The sequence below is a fragment of the Pavona decussata genome, unplaced genomic scaffold (assembly GCF_977016875.1).
Source record: "Pavona decussata unplaced genomic scaffold, jaPavDecu1.1 SCAFFOLD_55, whole genome shotgun sequence".
NCBI classification, from domain to species: Eukaryota; Metazoa; Cnidaria; class Anthozoa; order Scleractinia; family Agariciidae; genus Pavona; species Pavona decussata.
The window spans coordinates 575,405-600,389 of record NW_028145477.1 but is presented as its reverse complement, the minus strand read 5'-3'; the positions used below and the strand labels follow the sequence as shown (position 1 = coordinate 600,389).

Sequence of the window (24,985 nt, the reverse complement as noted above, 5' to 3'; positions counted from 1 at the left end):
AGAGGTGCATGTTTTGATCTGATTTGTTTCTACTTATCTAGGTGCAGCAAGTGGGCGTATGAAGACATCCGAGAGGTTCACAAAAGGCGATACTTGCTTCAGGTTTGTTTATTACAAGTCATGTACAAGGAGCTACGGTCATATTAGTTAAGTGGATCCCGCTTTCACATAAGCACACATGGGATAACTTTTGTTGTACTTTTTTTCTTGTGATTGAAAGCCCGCATTACAGTAAGTTAGGAGCTTGGGTAACTGTCAAGAAGGCCTCGAGAAATTTCAGGCATAAAGGGGATTCGCACCTATAACCTGTGCGATTCTGGTCAAGTGCTGTCGAGCTATCTGTGAGCTGGTGATTTTGTGAGTTTTTATTATACCCGCGGATGTTGAAGAAATTAATGCGAGTATATGAAATGTCATATGCGTGATCTGCGACTGATACATGGGGACCGAAGCCCATTGAAGTCGGAATGATGAACTGTTTTTAAGGGGGGAGGGGGACATTTGGGTTTGGTTTTCCCATCCCCATCCCCACCCCGGCTGTTGTTGGCTAATCTCCATCCAATCAGAAATGATTAGGACAAGCTAGTTGAGAAGCCGTTTCATTTTAGTCATTCTCATCCTCGTTGTTGTTGTTAATTTTTGCTGTTACTATTTTAGGAGACAGCTCTGGAAGTATTTTCCAGTGACGGACGAAATCATTTCCTCGTTTTCCCCAAACCTGTAAGAAGCAAGGTTTACGAGAAGTAAGTAAGACTCGCGTGTTTACGAAAAGTCGTACAACGTTCACGCTGTTTTTAAGCTAGTTAAACTGGACTCGGAGCAAACATCAAGCTCAAAGTTTTTTACCTACAGGATCAATTACTGCAAATAATGACGTCACAGCGATGACTTCTATAATGGCACCCGCAATTTGCTGTGGTGAAATCATTTGAAATTTAGTTTAATAAGGAATAAACTTATGGATCATCGCTTTTACAGATGTGAATTTTCATATTCAATGCAAAAACAGGGAACTACCTTTAAAATGTAAATGTCATTTGTTTACCCTCGGAACACCAAAGAGCTCCAGGAGCTCGTTCAAAGGTGTCCGTGCGTTCAGGTCGAATTGGAATCCGGAAGTGTTGGTTTTTGTGAGCAGGGACGCGAACCAACAACAAAGTCCGCCCACCTGCTTTACTTTTGCCCGCTCTGTACCAAACCCTTTTAAGAACGGTTCCTACTAATAAATAATATTTTTGTTTGGTTTATGACCATGCGGGGAAAGCAGATCTTAGCAAGGACTATTAAAATCCAAAAAGAAATTTGGGGGTAACCACACATTGCTAAGTTCTGCTTTCTCCGCGTAGTTTTAAACTGCGCAAAAATATTCCTGTATTAGTAGGCATCACCCATAGGAAACCTGAGTATCTCGAGATGCGCAGAACGTATGCACAGTAACAAAAGTAGGCACCGTCCTTAACTGGTTTCGTATTTTTGATGTTTTGTCTTTAGGTTAGTGAGTAAGGCTTCAACACTGCGAGAGAATGCTGAAGAGTCCGTGGTGGGTATGAAGTGGGATACAGACGTGGAAGCAGGGTGAGATGATCCAGTTTAAATTCTCCTTACTTCAATACATTTAAGTAACAATTAAAGTAACGAAGGCATGCGATGTGGTCGAGTGGTTAGAAGAAGACGACTATTTTAATTTCAATTTGTTACCATAGCGAATGGAGTCATGTTCAATAAGCCTTGCTTGTAAAATGTTTGAAATTGAAGTAATTTACTCAAATACGTAGCGTATAGATAAATGTTCGGACGGACTGCGTTTTTGTCCTGATGGAAATATAATCGCACATTTTTTTCCCCAAATTGTTATTCATCCCCAACTGTTTGTGTTTAAAGTAAAGTTTGGTGTAGTGCACAGTGTAATCGACAGTGTTAACCCTTTAGACCTATCAGTGATCAGCATCAAATTTCTCCTTGTAATATCAATGCTTATTCAACCTCTGAGGTCATGAGAATTAAGGACATGATCACCCAAGGTGAAATTTCTTGATAGTTTAATAACTTCTCCTCAGTACTTTTACAAGAAAAGTAGGGGGACAAGATAGGAGAATTTGCTCTTTGATATTAGGAGTAAAAGGGTTAAAGAACTTTGGAGTTCGTGTGCATATGTTGATGCTTTTCTTTTTTTCTTATGGTTTACAGATTGGGTCTCATTAACACCCTGATGGGCGAAAGATCGGTGACGCAAAGATGGGAGGTAAACAGACTGGGCCCAGTTGTGTAAAGCCCGATAAAGCTAATCCTGGGTTAACGTTAACTTTGATTCAAGGATATTTACTAATCCATAAGGATCCTTCCAAAAGATTTTTGTCCCTAAGTCTTGCCTTAGACTTTTGTTTACCATTACCTTAAAATGAACCTTTAAAATCATTTTTAATGAGCGAGATTAAAACCTCGGTTAACTTTTAATCGTGGATTAGCGTTAATCGGCCTTGGAACAACCCGGCCCTGATCGGCATCTAATTTCCCCATACAGTAGCAAAGCATTGTCACGATAACAGGTTTAGAGAATAACCAAAGTCATCAACTTCAGTACAGTACGGTGTGTTGTTGTCCCACCAAATTCTGCAAACGAAAATGACAAGGGAAGAGCACTGTTTAGTTGTTTGTCGATGTCCCAACTTGAAAACGTTGGTCTGGCGTTGTGTGTCTCCGACAAATGCAAAGTTGGTCGTAACTTTCTGTGGCTCATTTGTTTCTTTGAAAATTCACTTGATTTCGTCTCGATGGTATTTGAATATAAATTTAGCATATGTTTGACCAAAAACGGGATAAACCCTATGACACTTCCCCTTTACCGTTTACAAGGTATCATGACTAGTCCTTCAGTAGTCTACGAGTAGTCCTTCATTGCTCTTCGCATCTACGTGTCACGCTCCACGCAACAGGCAATTTTCGCGCGCGCGTGTTCGTCCCACTCGACTTACTCTCCTGCTTGTGGTCTAGTCCCTCAATTACAACTTCGTGTAATTTGGTTTGTTTGTGTCACTAGCGCGGTGAAATAACAAACTTCCAGTACCTGATGCATCTCAACACACTGGCAGGCCGCTCGTACAATGACCTGATGCAGTATCCTGTCTTCCCGTGGGTGCTTGCTGATTACCAGTCTGAGGTGAAGTCAATAAACCCCTTTAGCCCCAGTATCAACAGCTGTATTCTCATCACTATTATTCATGTATTTGTTATGGAACGAGTTGGGAGAATTTGCTTACACATCAAGACGTATTGTCTGGCGGTCATTATCTGTTTTCTTATCACCTGTTTGTTTAATCAAGGAGTGACATTAAAAAACAACTTCCTTGTCTCGACAAAATTATAGGCGAATACAGGTTTGCGAGAACTAGAAACTGGGGAGCTAACGCAACACTGAGGACGGCATTGAAAAGATGATGGCAAAATGTCATTGTGTAACCAGCGTGACAGAGCTGTCACGCTTGTCACACAAAGCTATTTTGCTTTCCTTTTTTCTCTATCCATACCATCCTGTTGAGTTAACTTGCTACTGTTGTGGGACGATAAGTTGGCGATTTCATAGTTGTCAGTTGAACATAGTAGCTGCAGCAGTTTGAGACAGACGAGGCGTGCTCTTTTAGGTAGCACAAAGTCACACTTTGTCCGAGATAACGGGAGATTTGAGACAACCGAGATCGAGACAACCAGCAGTAAATAACTGAAGAATAGTAAGGCCACCCTGGTGTCAGTTCGTGTAGGAACAGAATTTGAAATAACACTGGTATTGAAGGAGCAGTGTCACCTATTTTAGTGTCACTTTGAATAGCGAAAAAACATTTGTATCGATGGAAACGTAACAATAATGATACAACGTTGTTAAAAATAACCCTACTAAGGTACGGAAACAAGTATCGATCATTTTTGTTTGCGGATGGCTACGATGGAAATGGATTGCAAATTGAAAACATTGGCCAATTTTTTCAAGTTCCTCGTGTATTTTGGAGAAATCGCTAAAAACATATTTTATCCTGAAAACGAAACCTTTTTGTTTGATTTAATATGACAGGATCAAGATAGATAGATAGATAGATAGATAGATAGATAGCTTTATAAAGTAAAATCATTGCAGTCCCCGGGCCGGCTGAAATACGACTTACTTTACAAGAGATTAAAAATTATCTATAAATATATGACAAATAAGGAACAATTTTTTCTCTAACATATTGAAGTTTATTCTTCCTCGGTGAAAACATTTCATATTTCCTCCCCGGGTGCTCTAACAGCGATTTCACGTTAAAGAAGGGGTTCTTTGTCAAATGTTTGAGCAGTTTGGCCGACATACAGCAAAATCTCCGTTGACAGTGCTCCTTTAAGCATTTGTTTCCTTTGCTTTCAAACAGGAGCTGGATCTCACCAACCCCAAAACATTCCGTGTGTTTTCCAAGCCAATGGGTGCTCAATCTGATGAGAGACTGGCACAGTTCCAGAAGAGATATCGTGAATGGGAGGATCCCACAGGGGAAACCCCGCCTTACCATTACGGTAGTCACTACTCGTCTGCCATGATTGTGGCGTCCTATCTTATCAGATTGGAACCCTTTGCTCAGCTATTTCTAAGACTTCAGGTAATCTTTCCGCCAAGTTTGATGCTATAATTTGATAATTTATGATCGTCTGGGGGAGTGTAGGCCTGAGAAGGTACTGTTTGTGGTGACATTGCTATTTCGACAACCTGAGCGGTGAACGAGTATCGAAAATAAATGTCACCAACAAAATTCCTTCTTAGGACTACACTCTCCCGGGTGATCATAATTTATCGACTTGTTATATGACTCCTGGTAGTTCTGGAGGTTCGTTCACAAACGAAGCTAAAGCTTTAACTCGTGTTGGTAAAGGCAAGTTAGCAAGTGTCAACAGGATAACAACAGTTGGCAAGCGTGTCACCCAAGTAAGCGAGAAGAAGACCCAGTCGCATTTGATGTGTGAACGTTCATCGAAAAGGTGTTGTTGACTTTCTAGCAAGCGACCCTTTTATACTCTTCATGTGATCTTTCGTCAACTACACAAAATGGTATCGACTGTAGAAAACTTTGAATGCTTTTTAGCTTGTCGAAGAGGATTGTACTAACATTTTATTGTGGTGCATTATTTTAGCAACATTCTGAGAAGGTCATGAAAACAATCGCCAACAAATGAGAATTTTAGCGTCAGTGTCATGTTTCTGGGGGTTAGCGAATAAAAATACTTTTACTGACAATTAGTGATTTCTAGAACACAAATTTTGCAAACATTGCCCTGCCATACGTTGGCTTGTTACGATGATAAGCTTTAAAATTTTAAACATGATCATTTCGTTTTACTGAATTCTCCATCATTCTTTCACCAGGGTGGTTATTTTGACTTACCTGACCGCCTATTCCACTCAGTGAAGGAAGCTTGGTTATCAGCCGCTCAAACCAACATGGCGGATGTCAAGGAACTCATCCCAGAGTTCTTCTATCTCCCAGAATTCCTCACGAACCAGAACAAGTTTGAATATGGCACCAAGCAGAACGGAGAGGTCCTGGGTGACGTGGTGTTGCCACCGTGGGCTAAAAATGACCCGAGGGAGTTTATCAGGCTTCACAGAAAGGTTTGTTTATGCCGGCGGTGAAGAGGCCATTATTTATTCTATGATTGGAACGTGCACACTTTTAACTGGTTGGGACAATTAGGAGTATTTAAAATAGTAGAATAATTGGTGGTAATGACTATCCAAATAATTGGTAGAATTTAAGTTTAACCAAAATGACCAGCTGCCAGTTGGCTTGATATTTCAGTTGGTATTTTGAAACCAATAAAAAGGATCAATGGAAAGGGCTTCTAAACATGAGGCTTTAGTTGATTTTATAATTTCTGCTGTAGATACCTATATACTCCAACAGATTAGAACTGAACGTTTTAAACGCTATTTTATTAATAGCTGTCTTTTTAACTGTATTTAATTTTCCTAGATTCTCCATAAGGTTTTATCATATAAATTTGTCTTTTTTGGCTGTTGTTCGTAACGTTTGTTTTTGGAATCAATAAAGAGCTTTATTATGTGCAGTTGATAAACGTATGTATGCTAAAATAGAACCACATAGGGTGCGCAGCGTAAGCTATGCGATCTGAAGGAACTATAAAAAGGAAACTGCTGAGATAAAAAAAATTGGCGATAAAAGACAAAATCTTATAGACAATCTGAAGCTCTCTGATACTAAAACTATTATTATTATTATTATTATTATAGTTATAATAGTTTTAACTTGTAAATATCGATTTTGCTCCGAATATTTCAATAAAGTTTAATTAAAATTAAAAAAAATTATTATTATTATTATTATTTATTATAATTATTATTATCATTATTATTATCATCATCATCATCAATTTATTTTGGGTATAGAGCTGGTCGTCACAGCTTTGCTTTGTACGTTTAAAGCTCCGCTTGCAGACAATTGATTTGCAGTTTTTTGGAGCAAGGATGACACCTAATTATTTTCTTTCCAGGCCCTGGAGTGTGATTACGTCAGCGCGCACCTTCATGAGTGGATTGACTTGATATTTGGATACAAACAGCAAGGACCGCTGGCTGTTGAGGCTAACAATGTCTTCCTGCATTATTTCTACGAAGGCAAAGTCAATATCCTTTACACGAATGTATGGAAACTTAAAAACGGGATTGTCCACTTTCCACTAAACCTACAGTTCTTAAATTTGATCGGCAATTCTTTTACCGAGTACATTAAGTTCTCTGAGTTTCAAGATCTCTGAAATCAATTTTGTACAGAAGTTATTTGTCATCGGTTTTCTTTACAAAACACTGGATTTGTGCCAATTTGCCCCGATTCAAAATGGCGGCTAATTTGCATGAAAGGGTGGTGTTGGGGTTTCCCTTAAAAATATTTATACTCGCGAGAAATATCACTTGTCTTGTTACCTTACCTTTGGATACTGCTCACGTGATTGCTTAAATGTATATTCCACGTTGACTTCGAGGAAATTGCTTTTTTGGTAAAGCGTCATTTTGCAGTCCCAAGTATTTTTACTCTTTTCTTTTACAAAATCAGTTGGGTTGATGCTTTGCTTGAACAGAGAATCTTAAACCAGTGCCTTACGCAGTCTGCAATCGTTTATAGCCTGAGCGTGACAGCTCGGTACAAACCATGCACGATGAGGTCACAAAATCGAAATGGGGCAATGCAAAATATCGTTAAATATCGTACTCGTATCGGATCGAATTGAAAAGCGGGTATCGGTCCACCTTTACTTCTGGGGTCAAAGCTTCAAAAGGGAAACGATATTTCTAAGAGAACCTACGTGACATCCGGGATATCGGCGATCTTGTTGCGTAAGCTTCCTAACGTTTCTGTGGTTTTGAATAAACTTTGCACCGACTGGCATTACAGAAATTTGCAAAATCACACAAATTTAAAGCTGCATTAATGTCATACTATATGGTGAGAGGAAAGGTCGCCAGCCTACAAATGCTTTTTTCCTGTTCTTTCTCTTCTTCGTTGTTCCATTTCTTTAACTTTTATCATATATCCATGGCATCGATGACCCAGTGAAGAAAAATGCTGCCATAAGCATCATTAACAACTTTGGTCAAACACCAAAACCGGTAAGAAGACGAAAAAGAGTAATACGTGCACGGGTGAACAGATGTAAGGGAAGTGATCAAAACTACTATACTCGAAGAGGACCCACCAAACCCCAAAATAGATGGTGGCCTCTGCCTGCACCCCCCTTCCTCAACATCAAAAGATGGTGTCTTTATTGCATAGCCACCCCTCTATCCAGCAGTAGAAAATGACAATGAGATTCAACCTCACTTTTCTTGTTCATCTAGCAATGCTGACTCTTTCTAGCTGAATCGTTCCGTGTTAACTCAAATTTTAAACCCAATAAAATTTTGTCGGTAATCAGTTCCCTAAGGAAATTTATCTTAAGTTAAGCATAAGTTAACAATAAGAGCAAGGCGGTCTTGAAACGTTCGATTTTAAAATGTAAATAGCACCTGTTAGCAATTTTCCGGAGAGTTTAGAAGGCCGCCGATTTCAGTTCTCCCCGCATTGATTGGAGACAAAATTAATCCTTTTTCACGCATTAACTCTTTAAGCAGTAACAATGATCAGCATCAAATTTCTCCTTGTAATATCAGTGCCTATTCAACACCTGAGGTCATGAGAATTATGGATATGATCACCGACGTGAATTTTCTTGATAATTTAATAACTTCTCCCCAGTACATTTATAAGAAAAGTATGGGGACAAGATAGGAGAATTTGTTCTTTGAGATTAGGCTGTTTTTTGTTTTTAGTAGTTTATCTAACAAAAATTTCCTTCTATTGTGAAAACTTTCTTCTTCACAAACTCTCGGGATTCAGGCGGCAAAGTGAAGTTTATGAAAATTTGCCTTGTGAAAGCGCGAGTAAAATTTCCCGGCAACACTTTGTCGGAACTGCGCATGCACTGTACATTTAACCGCTGTTATACTGCTGAATCATGAATATGTTCTTTTTAAGCTGTTCAAACGTGCCCACCCCCCTAAGAAGGTATTTCGGAGTGTGGAGCCTGATGCCCAGACTGGAATGCTGGTGAATGTTGATCGACTGTTCTTTCACAATCTTCCCAATCTTGTACCTTCAGCGCAGCCAGTCAAAGGTCAGTACATTCTAAGCACATATCTTTTTATACAATCAAGTCTTCCTTCAACACGCAAAAGATCAAAGCGGTTATCGTAAACGCGCATTATTTAGCTTTCAAAAGTGGATATTTTTGGCGTTTTTGTGTGGACACCGTAAACGCTGACGTCACAACGTCGCACCCAGTCTACAAAAAAGCAAGTACCCATTTTGGTTGATAGAGCGGTTTCTGATTGAGTGTCGTAAAACCAAAACCAAAGTAATTTTTCTGGCCAATCGCAACAGATGAAAACAACACAATGAGGCAATCAGAATTCGAAGCAAATGCATGTAACTGGCGGCAAGCGCGGGAAAACGCGTGCGGCGAAAACACGATTGGTTTTGGTTTGGATTCCCATTGGTTGAGAAAGTGGCGCGAGTTTTGTTCACCAATCACAGAGCGTAGTAATGCAAAACCAAAGCAAACGCGAAATTACTTTCGACACTCAATTGAAAACCGCTCTGATCAACGCATGCTTAAACAGTAGTATTTTGGAATAGCGTATCCGCGGGGACCGGTTAGAACGGGCTATAAATTGTGATTCGTGTGAATAGATATAACGTAGACGTATGCAAGTACGCGTGGACGAGGCCTTCTATTCAAACAAAACGAACAGCACCAAAGGAAAATTCTGTTTTACAACTTTCATTTGAATGGTCACAAATTATAAGTTTTCATCAGCAGCTTTCTTGTTAATAACCCTTCCTCTTATGTTGCAGCAGCTTTCTGGACTCTTTAAGGTTTTATTAGGTTGCTACTTTAACGTATCTTTCTTATTTATTTTATAACAGAACTGAAAGGCCCTGTTGGACAGATGATTCAGACTGATAATAGGGGACTACTGGCGGTGGAACGAAACAAGGTTGATTTGCCAGTGTTTTATGTATTGTTTTAAAAAAATGAGCAGACGTGTTTTATCGGGTTTAAAACCACGAGGCGCAGCCGAGTGGTTTTAGACCCGATAAAACGCGTGCTGCGAGTTTTTTTGAACGGCTTCAAAAACATTCCTGGAAAAGCGTGTGTCAATAGAGTTTATAACAATGATGCTTTTCTGAACGTTGGAAATTAGCATGCGTGAAAAACACCGCATACTAATGAGGAGTGTTTTATAAGCTGATAAAACACCGCATACTAATAAGGAGGAGGTTTATCGATATAAAGTCACTGCACGTGGCGTGTACCATTTGATAGGTCAATGGGCTAACGAATTATTAATGCATTTTTGAAAGGTTTTGAAAGGTTGACCATCGTACAATTTATTTCCCTTGTTCATCCATCCATCCCTCCATCTGCCCATCCACCCACCTGCCCTCCCTCTCATCCACGATCCGTAACTCTACCCACTGCGAAAATAAGGGACAAAATGTTTGTTGAACACTAAGGGCCAGTTATTTAAACAGAGTCTAACTTAGGCCGCGACAATCAGTGGGCCTCCAAATCTGTTTATAAGTGATTTATTTTAAGTAGATAAATAGTTTTCTAGTCTGAGATGCAAGCCTTCTTGTTACCGTCAGCAACAGACAATGTTTAGATATGATTGTTGGCAAAATTGAAAATGGCTTAGAACGTGGTTTTGTTAAACACCGTCTAAACTGTCTTTTAATAACTGACCCATACTGTCTTTGCCGTTGTCTGCGTTTATCAACTGTTTTTTTTTTGTTTGTGGTTGTTGTTGTTTATTCATTGTTTGGTTAATCCGCTTTTCTTTTCTTCAGGTGCTAGTCCCTCCTCACAACAATCGATACATCGCCTGGGGATTTGGTGACTCGAGCATGCGCACTGGGATTTATGAAACGGAAAGGGTAAGTATTGTTGTCCGTTTATGACGTGTGTTGCATATGAACCTAATAAATATGGCCGGCAGTTCAACACGTGTTCTGTAGCTTAATAGTCGCGACACCGACTAGATTGCAGAAGGCTCCAATTCAGATTGGACGGTGCTAAACGCAGGTCTTCATCGTAGTTTTCAATCTCGTACCCAGAGTGCTCAGGTTCTTTGGCCAGCGGTTGGTCGCCAGGAAAGACTCTGGGGTACTTGAATTTCATTACCGCGGGTTTTCTGATTAAATAAATGCAAACCGTTACGGAACAGCCAATCAAAAAAATATTTTTTTGAATTCTCCAGAGTCTCTCCTGGCGACCAACCGCTGGCCAAAGAGCCTGAGGATTCTGGGTACGAAATTGCATAGTTTTTAATGGTTAAGTTCGCCTTAAAATAAAATGCAAAGCAAGCCCTTGCTCATATGCTTATGGCGTACATACTACACTTTATTATTTTTGACTGCAGAGGAAGCTGTTTTATTTTGCTAGACTTATCGGGAGGAAGCGAAATCAAATGCGTAAACTGCACGCTTGATCGCTTGTCAAGTCGACATTTGACAAGCGTGACGTGGCAACTGATCACAACCCACACTCGTGTGTATATAAAGAAAAGTTATCGAGTCACGAGACGTGTAATGCTGTTTGTCAAGCTGTTTGCAAAGAATTTCGCTTTCTGTTCGATTTTCAGATCAGCTTCTCTCTATTACAGACATCCTTCTTAAAGGATTAAAATTCGTCCGCTTCACCTAGCGATGGTGTTATCGCACAGTTTCAAAAAAGAAAACAAAATGTAAACTTTCAATTAATCCCGAGGATGTGTTGTTGAATTTTCTATCCGATATAAAAGCACGACGGAAAATAAAATGGCAAATTACTCTTTTCTTTTTGGAAGAAACCAAGGTTATGTGTCATAAAGTCTTTCAAAGAATCTTTCGCTTTTATAAGAAGACGTAACCGAAAAAATCAGATGTTATCTTGTAGACTGAGCACTCAAATTTTAACTTCCGGTAACTAGTATTTATTCGCCTGTAAGCTGTATGGTATGGTATGTTTCTCGAATTCAAGGCGATTTCAGCAAAAAATTGGAGCAATATTAATAGCCGAAAGTTTCGACGAAAAGAGTTAGTGGGAGCAGGGATGGCGCAGTGGTGAGAGCAATCGCCTCCCACCAACGTGGCGGCTTGTGGCCTGGGTTCGATTCCCGGACTCGGCGTCATTTGTGGGTTGAGTTTGTGGTTGGTTTTCGTCCTTGCTCCGAGAGGTTTTTCTTCGGGTACTCCGGTTTTCCCCTCTCCTCAAAAACCAACATTTCCAAATTCTGATTCGATCTGGATTATTGTCAAGCACTTTATCATGAGCCTCGGGAGAGTTGAGTCATTGGAAAGAAGCCACGAAAATCTCACTGTAACAGATGCTGCATTCGGTTTACAGGCAATTAGCCCAGTTAAGCCGGCGACACACCTAGCGATTTTATACGCCGATCGCCGCGATCGGCGTATAAAATCGCCGATATCTGGCATGTCAGATATCGGTGATTAAATTCGCCGGCATTCGCGAAGTGTACCCGTTCCCGCGTTTTTCTACTCTCATCGATGCGAATTGCCAGTGAAGTCAGTCAATCGGGTTTGGCGATTTTATCACATGAACAATGTTGAAGTGCCACATCGCCGCGATCGGTGAAAAAAAATCGCCAGGTGTGTCCGCATTAATCGGTGGCGATCAAATTCGCCGCGATCGGCGTATAAAATCGTCAGGTGTGTCGCCGGCTTAAGGACGGAAAAAGCATGATAATGATAGTTATTTGGCTATGACTTTAGTTTATCTCGTGTCTCCTAACTTAAGGAACCGTTTGTGTATTTAATATTCAAATTACTCACCACCCTTTTTGCCTTCGCTGATCTCTGATCGCCGGTGGTTTGTCTGTGTACACGGTCCCTTCTTTGTTCGCTCCAACGTGTTTGAAATGCCACAACTTTGGCAACTCTTTCTCCACGTATCCTGCAGAATGTGAATCCTTCACCTTCACCCAACGCAGAACACTGAATTAATCATCCCTGATGATACCGTTGATCGGCGAAAGCTTGGATTTTTAATACCATTTTATCCGAACAGTAGCTTAAGGCCTCAATTGAACTTTAATATTATAAAACAAAGGAGTTTTCAGTTTGTTGAAAACCAAAAGGTTCGCTGAAAGTGAAGTGTGTGTCACCGTTTTGAAACTAAAAATTGTTACTTATCACAGGCGCTTGTGCCAGAGAGTCAAAATATTCGATGCGTGGACATTTGTCACATATATAACGATCTCTCTCACTTGGCTGACATTTTCAACTCTCCTTTGAGAACGTTTCCCTGTACGCCGGTTTGTCAACTAACCGTTGAATCACCGAGTCCGTATTCTCGGTATTTTGGAATTGGCCATTTCCGAGTTGCTTTGAACCTCATTGTAAAAGCGAGGCTAAGTGCACAGTTTTTGTTATGAAAATTAGTTTTCATTCATATGCAACAAATCTAATTTTTATATGGAAAGCTTTGCACTTAGCCTCGCTTTCATAATGAGGTTCACAGCAACACGGAAATGGCCTATCATTCTCCATACCCTCTTCTATTTTCAACTGTTATTATGCGTTTTACAAGGAGCTACATTCTTAGAGCATTTCTGCGCGTTCGCACAGCGAAAAAGGCACAAAACTCTACGGAAACGCTTGCTACGCAGGGTACTATCAATAGGCCATTTTACAGTTGTGTGCTTAGTGACCTGGCCTTGGATTGGAAGCGAGGCTGGAAGTGACCTTGTTTTGATACAAACCTCACGGCTTTTCATTTGTAAATGAAAACTAGTTAACATAAGAACAGCATGATCTACATATGAAAAGCAGTGAGGTTTGTATCAAGACAAGCTCACCTCAGCCTCGCTTACAATCCAAGGCCAGGACTAAGGACACAACTGTAAAATGGGCTATTAGCAAGTACGCGAACGACTGTTTTATTGAAAGTGATAGGAGCCAGTTTATAATCGGATGTGATAATATATGAACTACTTTAACCACTTGGTATAAGTTTCCTAAACGTTTAGTTCTTTTGAACAGCAGGCTTTTAGCCAGAAACGGAACATAGGGCGTCCAAGAGGCATATTTCCCATAAAATTGTTGATCAAAAGAATTGGTGAAATTTCAATGAATTTCTTTCCAAATTGCGCGTACACACGATACCCGGACGTTCTTCAGTCTAAAACCTTGCCAAACAGCATGAATGAGTTTGCGTAGATGATCTTGCCGCATGTTTACTCAACTTAAGCTCCATTCACACCAACAAAACATGTTTAATTAAACCGGGTTTAACAAAATAAAAACTGGTAACAGAAAGCTGAGCCATTAGCTTTGACATAGGATTCAAGTAAACTTTAATTTGTGCTTTCATTTGTGCTAAATCTGTAGTCTACAAAAATCCGAAAGCAGCTTTTATGAAGGAAACAATTTTAAACTGAGTTTAGCTAAACAGCTTGTAAACGTGTTTAAGCCTTGGTGTGAATGAGGCATAAGATTGTTCCAGATTTGGGTCTCGGCTTATATACGGGTTGGCTCATAGACTAAGGGGTATTTTAACCTGCCAATCACTTTGCACTCTCGTACCGGGCAATAAGTGGTATCATTTGTCTGATCCAGTTATTTTGTTATGACTTATATCTGCCCAGATCCTTGCTGTGTATGAAAACTTCCATATTGGACAGGTTCTCTGTGCATCGTGCCCAGACTCCCGCACTCTGATAACCGGAGGCACAAGCACGGTAAGCAAGCCACAATAACATTTTTACATGAAATACCGTCATGTAATAATCTGGTAACCATTTGTGTTGTTGTGTTGTTCAGCTTGTTTGCGTCTGGGACATGGTGAAGAGTAGTGGCAGAGAGAAAAAACCGCAGATCATATTACATGAGGTGAGTTGATCATTTGACCCTCCCTACCCCTGCTTGTTTGTCCTGACGGTCTTTGACGTCATATGTTTTATTGACAGGTGTTGTACGGCCATCACGCGTCTGTCACGTGTTTAGCGGTGTCCACGGCATACAACCTTATTGTTAGTGGATCCGAGGTGAGAACTGTTGTTTTAATGAACAGTAAGGTATTTTGACGAGGGCCTCAAGTTGATTTTGTTCCAATAACCCCTGCACCACGAGCGTTTTCCCACACTTGGCATCTAATAATCCAGTTTCGTATTCACCAAGACCGCTGGATAAAAAGACAAAATACGCATTTATACAGGGTTAGCCTCAACCTGAAGCGAAATATTCACAAATGTTAGCAGGAAAGTGCTAAATCGTAAAATAAAACAATACACAGAGTTGTGAAAAGTTCATCTTCTCACTGGTATTTGTGAATATTTTACTTCAGATGTAGGCTAACCCTGTATAAATGCGTATTTTGTCTTTTTATCCAGCGGTCTTGGTGAATTCGAAACTGAACTATTGTATGTTTTCCCGCGCCTTTCGCATCGCTTTCGTGTTTTCCTGCGCTTGGTGCTAATTACATGTTTTCCCACGCGTAGCAACGACTTTACGTTTTTCTACGCTTGGCATCACAACCCAGACAAAAAGATCATGACACTGACAACGGCGCCTTACGCCTCTTCTCCCCCGTAGGAAGGTTGGGTGCTCCAAACAAAAACGTGTTTTTATGTTTTTCAACTTTGATGGGGGGAAGGGAGGCTTGGGCTTGTTCCGTCAAGTGTTTCATAGACTTTTGTCTATGATTCATTGCAGTTATATGTTGTCTCGCTCGTGTTACTGGTAACTGGTTGCATGGTCTCCCGGGTTTGGCGCCAACCTTGTATCCAGAGTCGTCAGGCTCTTTGGCCAGCGGTTGGTCGCCAGGAGAGACTCTGGGGAACTGGAATTTTATCATAGTTACCCCAGGATTTCTGTAGTAAAACAATGCAAGCCTTTACGGAGCAGCCAATAAAAAAAAACCGACCAACCGCTGGCCAAAGAGCCTGAGGACCCTGGGTACGAGATTGGTTTGGGGCCAGTTTCATGTTTTCGCCTCGAGTTCTGATTGGTTCATTACGGTAGTAGCGTCTGTTGTGATTGGCAATAAGTTTCTTTTTAGAGTGGCTTTTTCGACTGTTGTTAGAAAGGCGGTTAAACGTAAAGGAGTCTTGATATCATTGCAGGATCTGACGTGTATCGTATGGGACCTCAGTAAACTGACTTATGTAAGACAGCTGTCTCAACACATGGCTCCAATCACCGCGATAGCTATCAATGATTTAACGGTGAGTTGAGCTCTTTTTCCACGAGTAAAATGTTTTATCAACTGAAGTTTTAAACGTAAACTTAGAGCAAACGTATTCGCCGCTTTTCTTTCTAGTCTGTCTTAGCTCCTACATAAAGATTTTATCTTATTTTTTTAGCGACCGTTCTTTAGCTTAATTTTTACTTTCTTTATATAAATCATTGCATCATTGTAACTTTTAGATTTACTATCGTTTTGACGTATAATGTTGTAAATTAATTATTGTTGTCACTGAAAAGCCCTTTTCAGGGAGTGTCATTAAAGTTTGTATTGTATTGTATTGTAACTGATGGAAACGTTAAAACCCTCTCATATAGCATAATAAACAGATCTCCAGACCACAGAGGTCAGAACCACCTTTTACAGCATAATACACAGTACCACAGGAACATACTGTTCAATGGATTTCATTTTAAAATTAGCCAGAGAGCAATATTCCATTCGCAGACTCAGAAGTAAGGAACATTATGTAAAAATCCACAGGAATATTAGAACGATCTTGTAAAGCAGAATAAACTACTCAATAGCTTTCATTAGAATGTTTGCACTTTAGGGTTTTTTCCACAGGCTCAGAAGTTACAATCACTTTGTAAAGAATAATCACTATATTTTGTCTTTCAGGGCGATATCGCGACCTGTGCAGGCACGTATCTCTACGTGTGGTCCGTGAACGGTCAGTTGATTGTGAAGGAAAATACATCACTACAAAATAACAATCACATACAGTGCTGTGCCATGTCGGAGGTAAAACTTCAAGTCTTTTTTCTTTGTCGAACTGCCTTATTGTTCCTCCTACGCATTTGCTTAGGCGGCTTGCTGCTGATAGTTAAATTTATCGCCGGAACCACGGTGACTTTCTGGCAAGCAACCTGGTTTGACAGCGGTTCACGTAAACATAAAGGGCTGATTGCTTAAGCGATTTCTGAGTTAGACGTGGGTTACTAGACTTTTAGGTAGAACTAAACTGTTTTTATCATATTGTTCTATGCAACTAAGTGGGTTTGGTTTGGTTTAGAGCAATTTTGTCTCGTTTGCTTTGCTGTTGCTGTACTTCACCCTTCGGTTGGTCGAAAAAACTCGCGCCACATTCTCAACCAATTAGAAGTACAACCAAACTCAATCGTGACTTGCCCGCCCGCGTTTGGCGCCAATAACGCGCATTTTCTTTGAGCTGTGATTATTTCCTTGTGCTGTTTTGCGGCTGCTTTGAAAGGCCAGAGTATTCTCGCTATAAGCATTGTTTCTAAACTACACTACTAGAACATCTAGTTTGACTGGTCTAAATGTAAAACATTTGTGTCCACTATGACCAAGTTAAAGTTTGTTCTTTTCTTAATTTGCAGCTTTCCGAGTGGGATGAAGAAAACGTGGTACTCACAGGCAGCATGGACGGTGTAGTACGGGTAAGCATTTGTTTCCCGATTTTAATGAAGTTTTCTAGTTTTGGCGTTAATACGCTTCCCTATTTTTCAGATGTGGGGAATCGAATTCTTCGACGAGGCAGCAAAAAATCGACGCAGCCTTAAACTGTCCCCTAAATCCAATGGCTTGGCATCACCTAAGAAACAAGAGGAGAAGGCTGAAGTGGCCAGCGAGGAATCACGGGATATTGGACCTGAGACCCCTTCTTTGAATTCCCAGTTAGGACCAGACTCCTCTCCCACCAGCGCTGTTAAGCCGTCTGTTGATCCGAGCCCGCAATCCAATCAGCCAGCTGTTTCCCCTGAGCAAGCAGAGCCTCCATCTGGTGTGACGAATGAAGAAACTTGTGAGGAAAAAAATAGTGAACACGTGACCCCCGAGGCAGCAGGGGGTGGCGAGACGAACAATCGTCACGTGACATCGAACTTGCGTGTTGACAGCATTGATGATGGCTTTGTTATAATCGGTCACAAGGAGAAAACTGAGAACGAAGAATTAGCAAAGCCAGGTATTTTCGCTCGTGCTGTGAAGTAATGTCTAAAACACGAGCAGCAGTGTTTTTAGACCCGATAAAATACGTGCTGCGAGTTTTCTGAACGGTTTCAAAAACATTCCTGGAAAAGCGTGTGTCAAGAGAATTCATAACAATGAGGCTTTTGTGAACGTTGGAAATTAGCACACGAGAAAAACATTAAACACCGCGTATTAATAAGGAGAAGGTTTTATTGGGCTTTAAAATCATCGAGATGGTGTTTTATCGACCATTTGATAGATCAATTGGCCTATTGATTAATGAGTTTTTGAAGAATGCCTGATTGCAGGTTGCTTATTGTCTATTTGAATTAGTGTTTTAACGTCATATCGTTTGACAGATGAATTTTCAGTCAGTGACGCAGGCATATTCCCAACAGGAGTCGAACTTATGACCTTCCGAATACTAGTTGGGATGCTCTACCACTGTGCTACAGGGGAATCGTGGGAGCTTTCATTTATTCACGACATAACCTCTCATTTCTTTCTCATTTTGTTTGTTTTTATTTCAGTGTGGAAGAGGCGTCTGGTACTCAGACACAAATTAACAATGCATACAGCTTTTGCCAGAGAAGATAACTCTGCTCCGGCCGCTATCACAGCTTTGCTTGTATCTAAGTAAGTCCAGGTGTTAGTTAGGTTGATAGGCTGACTGAATGACTCTGACTGACTGACCGATTGATTGATTGATTGATTGATTGATTGATTGACAGACTGACGGACTGTCTCTGACTGATTGACTGATTGAATGACAGACTGTCTTTGACTGACTTGATTGATTGATTGATTGATTGATTGATTGACAGATTGACGGACTGTCTCTGACTGATTGATTGATTGATTGATTGATTGACAAACTGACAGACTGTCTCTAACTTACTGACTGATTGAATGATTGATTGATTGATTGATTGATTGGCAGACTGGATGACTGACTGTCTCTGAGTGACTGACCGACTGAGTGATTGACTCTCTCTCTGAATGAATGATTGACTGACTGACTGACTGACTGACTGATTGAAAGACTGACTGACTGGCTGAGCATGACTGACTGCTTTTCTATTTGAATGACTCACTCATTCGTTCACGCACCGAATGGTCAGCTAACTGTTGGGTTTCACTTGTTTTCAGGGATCACCGTAAGTTATTGGTTGGTGATTTCCGAGGACGAATCTACAGCTGGTCAGTGACGGATGCTGCAGGTGTGAATTCACTGTTGTAAATTGAAATTACGCAGTTCTATGTTTCAAGAAGTTATCACGAGTATAGATGCCCTATCCAGTATTCCCCATTGGGGACCGAAAGGTTTTCTTGTGAGGGTTCATCTAGTGGTCTGTATAGCAAAAGTCGGTCAGCTCAGAGAATCAATGAAACTGCTCCGTTTCGATATGGACCAATTCAACCGTGAAATAATTAACAATTATTCCACGAGCGCGCGTTGGATATGAGATTATAGATAGCATGCGCCGAGTTGGTTATAATCATATCATATCCAACAAGCGTGAGTGCAATAATTGTTTTATTGAAAACAATCAAGAACTATTGCTAGATCTTGCTGATTTTGCGTTGCAAGAACAACCAGAAAACAATGTAATGCTCGCTAATTCTCGGGCATGGTACTATGGCTCAGATCCCATGGCCGCTAAGCCAATCAAATCCCTGTAATTGTATCATATAATGATCCAGGTTTTAACAATTTTGTGTATTGACTTGCAGGTCGTATGGCGGATCACTGGGTGAAGGACGAATTTGCTGACCTGTGTTCGGGCTGTGGTATTAAATTCACCACATTAATTGAGAGGCGTCACCATTGTAGAGATTGTGGGAAGGTGTTCTGTGCAAGGTATTTTACTAACGAGTTTATTGCGCGTACTAACACGTGAACAGTGATTGTACTGTCACGTGAACAGTATTGTTCTTTCATGTGAATAACATGCCACATTGATTGAGACAACACCATTGCAGAGATTGTGGGAAGGTATTTTCGGAAGTTGGTCTTACTTTTGCTGTTATTGCGCATGCTAGTATGTGAACATTGTGTACCTTCACGTCACGTGAACAGTACAGTACAGTAGATCTTTTTATGAGATCTTTTTAGGTTCCATTTAAATTATTTCTTTCTGAAGTTTCATGCTCTGCCCCACTAGCACTTGTGCTATAAACAATACCGAGGGTAAATATCTGCTATCATTCGATGCATTTTTTCTTCCTTTTCATTGGCCGAGAGCAAACCACGCGACCTGCAAATATCTGCCTTCAAATAATGATCTGTTGTGCACAACACTGTCCAACTGTGGTTTGCTGCAAAAGATAATCTGCTCATGCTTAATTGAAACCACGCTCTTGTGTGAAAATAGCAGATCGCTTCCCTGAGCTGTCAGGGAGTGATTAGACATCTTTAGTTGATCAAAAATTATTATGAAAAACAAAGTCGGTGATCGAATGATCATCATCATCATCATCATCATCATCATATCTTTATTTACCCTCGGATTTAAGAGTAGCTTAATGCAGCTTATATCTCCGAGCATTTTCCCACCCAACCATGAGAATATACGCACAAAGACCAGACCACAACACCGGGAACTACGTCCCTTACTCTTTGCGAACAGTGATTGGGTTCTTTAACGTCCTCCAGAGTTATTTACAAACAAAGTTTGTGAGACGGGGCCTACGGTGTATCGTCCTTATCAGAGAAGACTAGAAAGTTTAACCATTTGCAGATGTCAGAGCAAAGGCTGCACTTTCTCCTTAGTTATTTAAATATCCTGAGTGTTGGTCCGGCCAATAAAACGGTAAAACAATTATTATTTTAATCAATGTATTGTTTCTTGTCCGTTTTCAGATGCAGCAGTTACGAAGCAGAGATCGCCCGTCTTGGCATCCATGCTCCCGTCCGCGTTTGTCACGCATGTTACAACAAAATCAAGAAATCATCCAAGAAGGCTAAAAGCTAACACCCTGTCGTTGTTCCTTCAACAACAGATTCATTCAGACCTTTTAATTTAATTGGAAGCTGTACTGAACTTTAGACTCAAATCAGTAGGACGTGAAACTAGGTTTGACAAGTGCAAATGGGATTAAGCCTTCACGTCCCAGTAGTGACCAGGGGTGCTTACCATTTACATGGAAATCCCGGAAATTCCAGTTGGAAAATCAAATGGTACGCATCATTCCATTTGGAGCACTTCTGAAATTATGGGCTTCTGGCCAAAGTGATTTATTGTTATTACTCCTTTTGGGATTTACAGCTGATGTTCATACATTTTGCATGTTATCCATCTTCTGTTAAGACAAGCTTAATCATTTCGTATTTATGCCGAAAATTTCCATCCGGGAGGTTTGCGTAAATGGTAAGCACCCCAGCACACAAAATAAAATTTCCTGATATTTAAACAAATTCTCCCAACCGGTACCATAAAAAATGTATCAAGAACAGTGAGGGGAATGTGTACGTTGCCGATACTGGAGCTTAAAGGGTTGAAGAAAAAACAGAAATGGTGGAAGGTATAGTGGAGAGCAACCGATATTCATAGATTTTGATTACGAGTTGCCTCAGAGTCATTCTGTGGTCATTTTAACCTTGAAGAGGGGCAACTGTCAAACTATTAGTTTGAAAAATTACCGTTCATAATTTAACGGTTTTTTCCCTCTTTATAACAACGTTTCAATGCTATTGTGTGACATGACTGTCACGCAAGGAAACCGTAAAGCGTGACACAATTGCAAGCGTGACTTTGTTCGCCGTTATCTCTGATCTACAACGTAGATCAATTTTAAACAGTCAAAACATCTCCAACACTCCTCAATCTCGTTTAATTTTCTGTTCCCCACGAGAATCCATTTGTTTTCTTGTTCTTTTTCTCTTGTTTATTTTATTTTTGACATCAACAGCTAATACGTCAAATGTAAATTAAAACATTCGATATCAGCAATTTTGCTACCTTGAGCAAACCTAAAAGTACTGTTCTAGAGACAGTAAAAGTTACTGTGCTTGTACACTAAAAATAAGACCTATGTAGGTAGGGTGCAAGTGAATTGGAGGGTTGTCATTCTACGCGAGTCAAGATTAGGGGCTCGGAGGGTGTGCAATAAGTCATTTCCTTCATTTTCCGTTTCGCAAAGTAAGGGTTGTAACCTCCTCTCCCTGGGTCCGTTTTTGTTAACACGTGTTGTTAGATCGCTTTCTGTATGAACATAAGAATTTTGTAGCATTTAATTCGGTTGAAAAATATTGGGAAATCGATAGTGAAGGATTTTCCAACACTCCCGAAAATGTCGACTCGATGGCAATTTTGGTCGTTTACAGCTGACTCGTATATTTTTAAAATTCCACAGGTTCAAAATATTTTGTAATTAAATAGTTTAGTCTTTTTCAAGAAATTTAGGTTAGTTCCACTTCCATATATTTTGTCAGATGTCACGGTACCATTGCCATTTTCATAACAAAATCCCTTATTGAAGTAATTTACCGAGATCTGTATGTAGTGTCAATGTAATCCCAAGGTATTGCCAGTACAATATCAGCATAGAGCGGTTTTCAGTTGAGTGTCGAAAGTAATTTCGCGTTTGCTTTGGTTTTTAATTACTACGCTCTGTGATTGGTTAACAAAACTCGCGCCACTTTCTAAACCAATGGGAATCCAAACCAAAACCAATCGTGTTTTCGCGTCACGCGTTTTCCCGCGCTTGGCGCCGGTTACATGTATTTGCTTCGAATTTTGATTGGCTCGTTGTGTTGTTTACATCTGTTGTGATTGACCAGAGTAATTACTTTAGTTTCGGTTTTACGACACTCAATTGGAAACCGCTCAATTGTCAGTGCAGTGCCAATGTGATACCAGACTTACACCACTGTATTGCCAATGTCGTATCAATGTAGTTCGAGTGTAATTTAAACAATGCCTCCGAGTTTCCCAAAAGAAAATCTGTTTAACCGACTTAACGGAGCGCCGTCATTGCGAAAATATATTTTGCGTGTAAAGAAATGCTCTACAAGATGTAGAGTTCTACTAAGGGGTTAATAATTATGATAAATTTGTAAATAGGCTATTCTCATCAGGGATACAATAAAAAGTAGATGTATTCGCCTCACTGAACTGACAACACTTCGGCAACTTTGCGAAATGCGAATAAGACTCGCTCTCGGCAAATTCGCCCGCAACAAAGTTAACGCCTACATCAGTGCCGACGTTAGCTATTAAGGACGGTGCCTACTTTTGTTACTGCGCATACGTGCTGCGCATTTCGAGATACTCGGGTTTCCTATGGGTGGTGCCCACTAATAAAGGGATATTTTTGCGCGGTTTAAAATTATGCGGAAAAAGCAGGACTTAGCAAGTGCTCTTGGTGTCCAAAGCGAAAATTGGAGGTAACCATGTATTTTTCAGAGATAAGAGAGCTTCAATTTGGATAAAAACGCCATAAATTGCTTTGTATTTTACTGCTTTTTAAAATAATAGTTGATTAATTATCTCTAAAATATGTCCCGTTACCCCCAATTTTCTTTCTGGATTCATGTAGCCAATACCAAGATTTGCTTTTCCCGCATAGTCACAAAGTGTGCAAAAATACTTCAGTCTGTATTAAGAGGCGCCGTCCTCAAATCAGCTCAAATACACAAGCGTAGTCCTTGCCCACGTCACACCTTTTCGAAAATTACACGAGAACGGGATGAAAATTCTACGATCAAGTGCAGTCCAATAAAATTGAATATTGTGGAAAAGATGTATTTTTCAGTCAGTGTACTCGGAAACGAAAATCCGAATTCTCCGACTCCTGTTGCGAAGAACTAAGATTTCCTTTTTCCGAGTAAGCCTGTGTCAGTGACTGAAGAAATACATATATCATCAGATTGAATATTGTTTTTGCGGTTCGTTAGCAAACTGCCGTGTCCTGATGTATGTCGTCATTGCAACTGGAAATAAAACGATATTTTCGTCGAACTTTCATCCCAGGACAGATAATAGTAACGTGTTTACGCGTAGCATGCTGGGCTACGATACTCCGTTCACTTCTGAAATCATCATCCATCGACACCTGCATTTATTCAAGAATCACTTGTTCTTTTTCTCTGCCGCAACTTCAGTTTCAGCCAATAGATCCTTCTCCAAAATGGCGGCCGAAAATTCAAATAAGTTAAAATTAAAAACGTATACCAGCACTAGAAAGAGTAATTTTCCTTTAGTAACCCTGCAAAGTTTCAGCCTACCAGGTGTAATATCAGCTGAGAAAGTATAAGTTGAAAAATGAAAACTTTAGAGACGTTTGTATGACTGGGGGTATGACGTATACCCCCAGTCATATAAACGTCTGTAAATTTGTCAAACTTCATCTTACATTTCCTAAGCTGATGTGACACCTAATATGATGAAACTTTGCAAGGTTACTAAAGTTAAGGTGCTCTTTCCAGTGCTGGTATCAGTTTTTCATTCCGTTCAATTTTATCTCATTTAAATCTGTTGCCGCCATTTTGGAGAAGGGTCTATTGCCCGTTCCAGAGTTCAAATGGAGACTGGGGATGAGGTTTAATCCGAAATTGGAGTCCATCACAAGAAAGATCACATAAAGATTAGTCAGTTTACCAAGTGTGAGGTTCTGTCGCTAGATTGCAACCATGTAGAAGGATTTAAAAAATCGGAAAAATTGTATGGATTTGGGGGACGGCATCTCTTTGTTTATTATTTATTTATTTATTTACACCACCACCACCTTATACGTAAGATTACAGTAGTTACCATGTGAGTTGAACAAGAACAGTTTCATAAAATAAATAATATAGAACGTTCCAAAAAATAAAAAAAATAATAACAGAGTGGTGAGGAGACCTCAGAAAGCAAAAGGCTTGTACAAGAAGGTTGGTCATTGATTAAAATAATCTCAGAATCAGAGACATTTGTATAGAATTTGGGCAACCTTTGACAGGCCATAGCCTGGTTACTGCGCAATGGAACATAACCAAACTTGTTAAACTTCCTAATTTTTATGTGATCTTTCTAGAGATGGGGTTCTTTTCTTCTTACTATGCAATTTGAACAGTGTGTAAACTAGGGCCCAGTCCCTTTATGAATTTCGGAACTGGCAATTCAGTTGTGTTCTTCGTGGCATTTGGCTTCCGTATAGAACATGGAAATTAGGTGGCCAGTAATTACGATCTTTTGGCGGGACACTTCCAGAAATATCATTACCCACAAGACATACAGCAAGGAAGAGTTGG

The 24,985-nt window shown here is 40.2% G+C and overlaps 1 protein-coding gene across 2 annotated transcripts in view; it reads left to right on the top strand.

The window, feature by feature from the left end:
- Window positions 1-22,863, top strand: part of LOC146480132 (WD repeat and FYVE domain-containing protein 3-like) — a 72,345-nt gene extending 49,482 nt beyond the window's left edge. For both annotated transcript variants that reach the window (XM_085109978.1, XM_085109976.1), the window contains exons 42-64: window positions 42-102; window positions 658-743; window positions 1,492-1,575; window positions 2,188-2,242; window positions 3,038-3,157; window positions 4,398-4,622; window positions 5,384-5,629; window positions 6,529-6,667; window positions 7,569-7,642; window positions 8,547-8,685; window positions 9,498-9,568; window positions 10,422-10,508; window positions 14,219-14,311; window positions 14,394-14,462; window positions 14,540-14,617; window positions 15,695-15,796; window positions 16,438-16,560; window positions 17,160-17,219; window positions 17,290-17,746; window positions 18,282-18,387; window positions 18,901-18,971; window positions 19,486-19,612; window positions 20,615-22,863. In XM_085109978.1, the coding sequence (XP_084966104.1) occupies window positions 42-102; window positions 658-743; window positions 1,492-1,575; window positions 2,188-2,242; window positions 3,038-3,157; window positions 4,398-4,622; window positions 5,384-5,629; window positions 6,529-6,667; window positions 7,569-7,642; window positions 8,547-8,685; window positions 9,498-9,568; window positions 10,422-10,508; window positions 14,219-14,311; window positions 14,394-14,462; window positions 14,540-14,617; window positions 15,695-15,796; window positions 16,438-16,560; window positions 17,160-17,219; window positions 17,290-17,746; window positions 18,282-18,387; window positions 18,901-18,971; window positions 19,486-19,612; window positions 20,615-20,726 (2,785 nt within the window). In that variant the 3' untranslated portion in view covers window positions 20,727-22,863. The remainder of the gene's footprint in view (window positions 1-41; window positions 103-657; window positions 744-1,491; window positions 1,576-2,187; window positions 2,243-3,037; window positions 3,158-4,397; window positions 4,623-5,383; window positions 5,630-6,528; window positions 6,668-7,568; window positions 7,643-8,546; window positions 8,686-9,497; window positions 9,569-10,421; window positions 10,509-14,218; window positions 14,312-14,393; window positions 14,463-14,539; window positions 14,618-15,694; window positions 15,797-16,437; window positions 16,561-17,159; window positions 17,220-17,289; window positions 17,747-18,281; window positions 18,388-18,900; window positions 18,972-19,485; window positions 19,613-20,614) is intronic.
- Window positions 22,864-24,985: the final 2,122 nt, after the last annotated feature.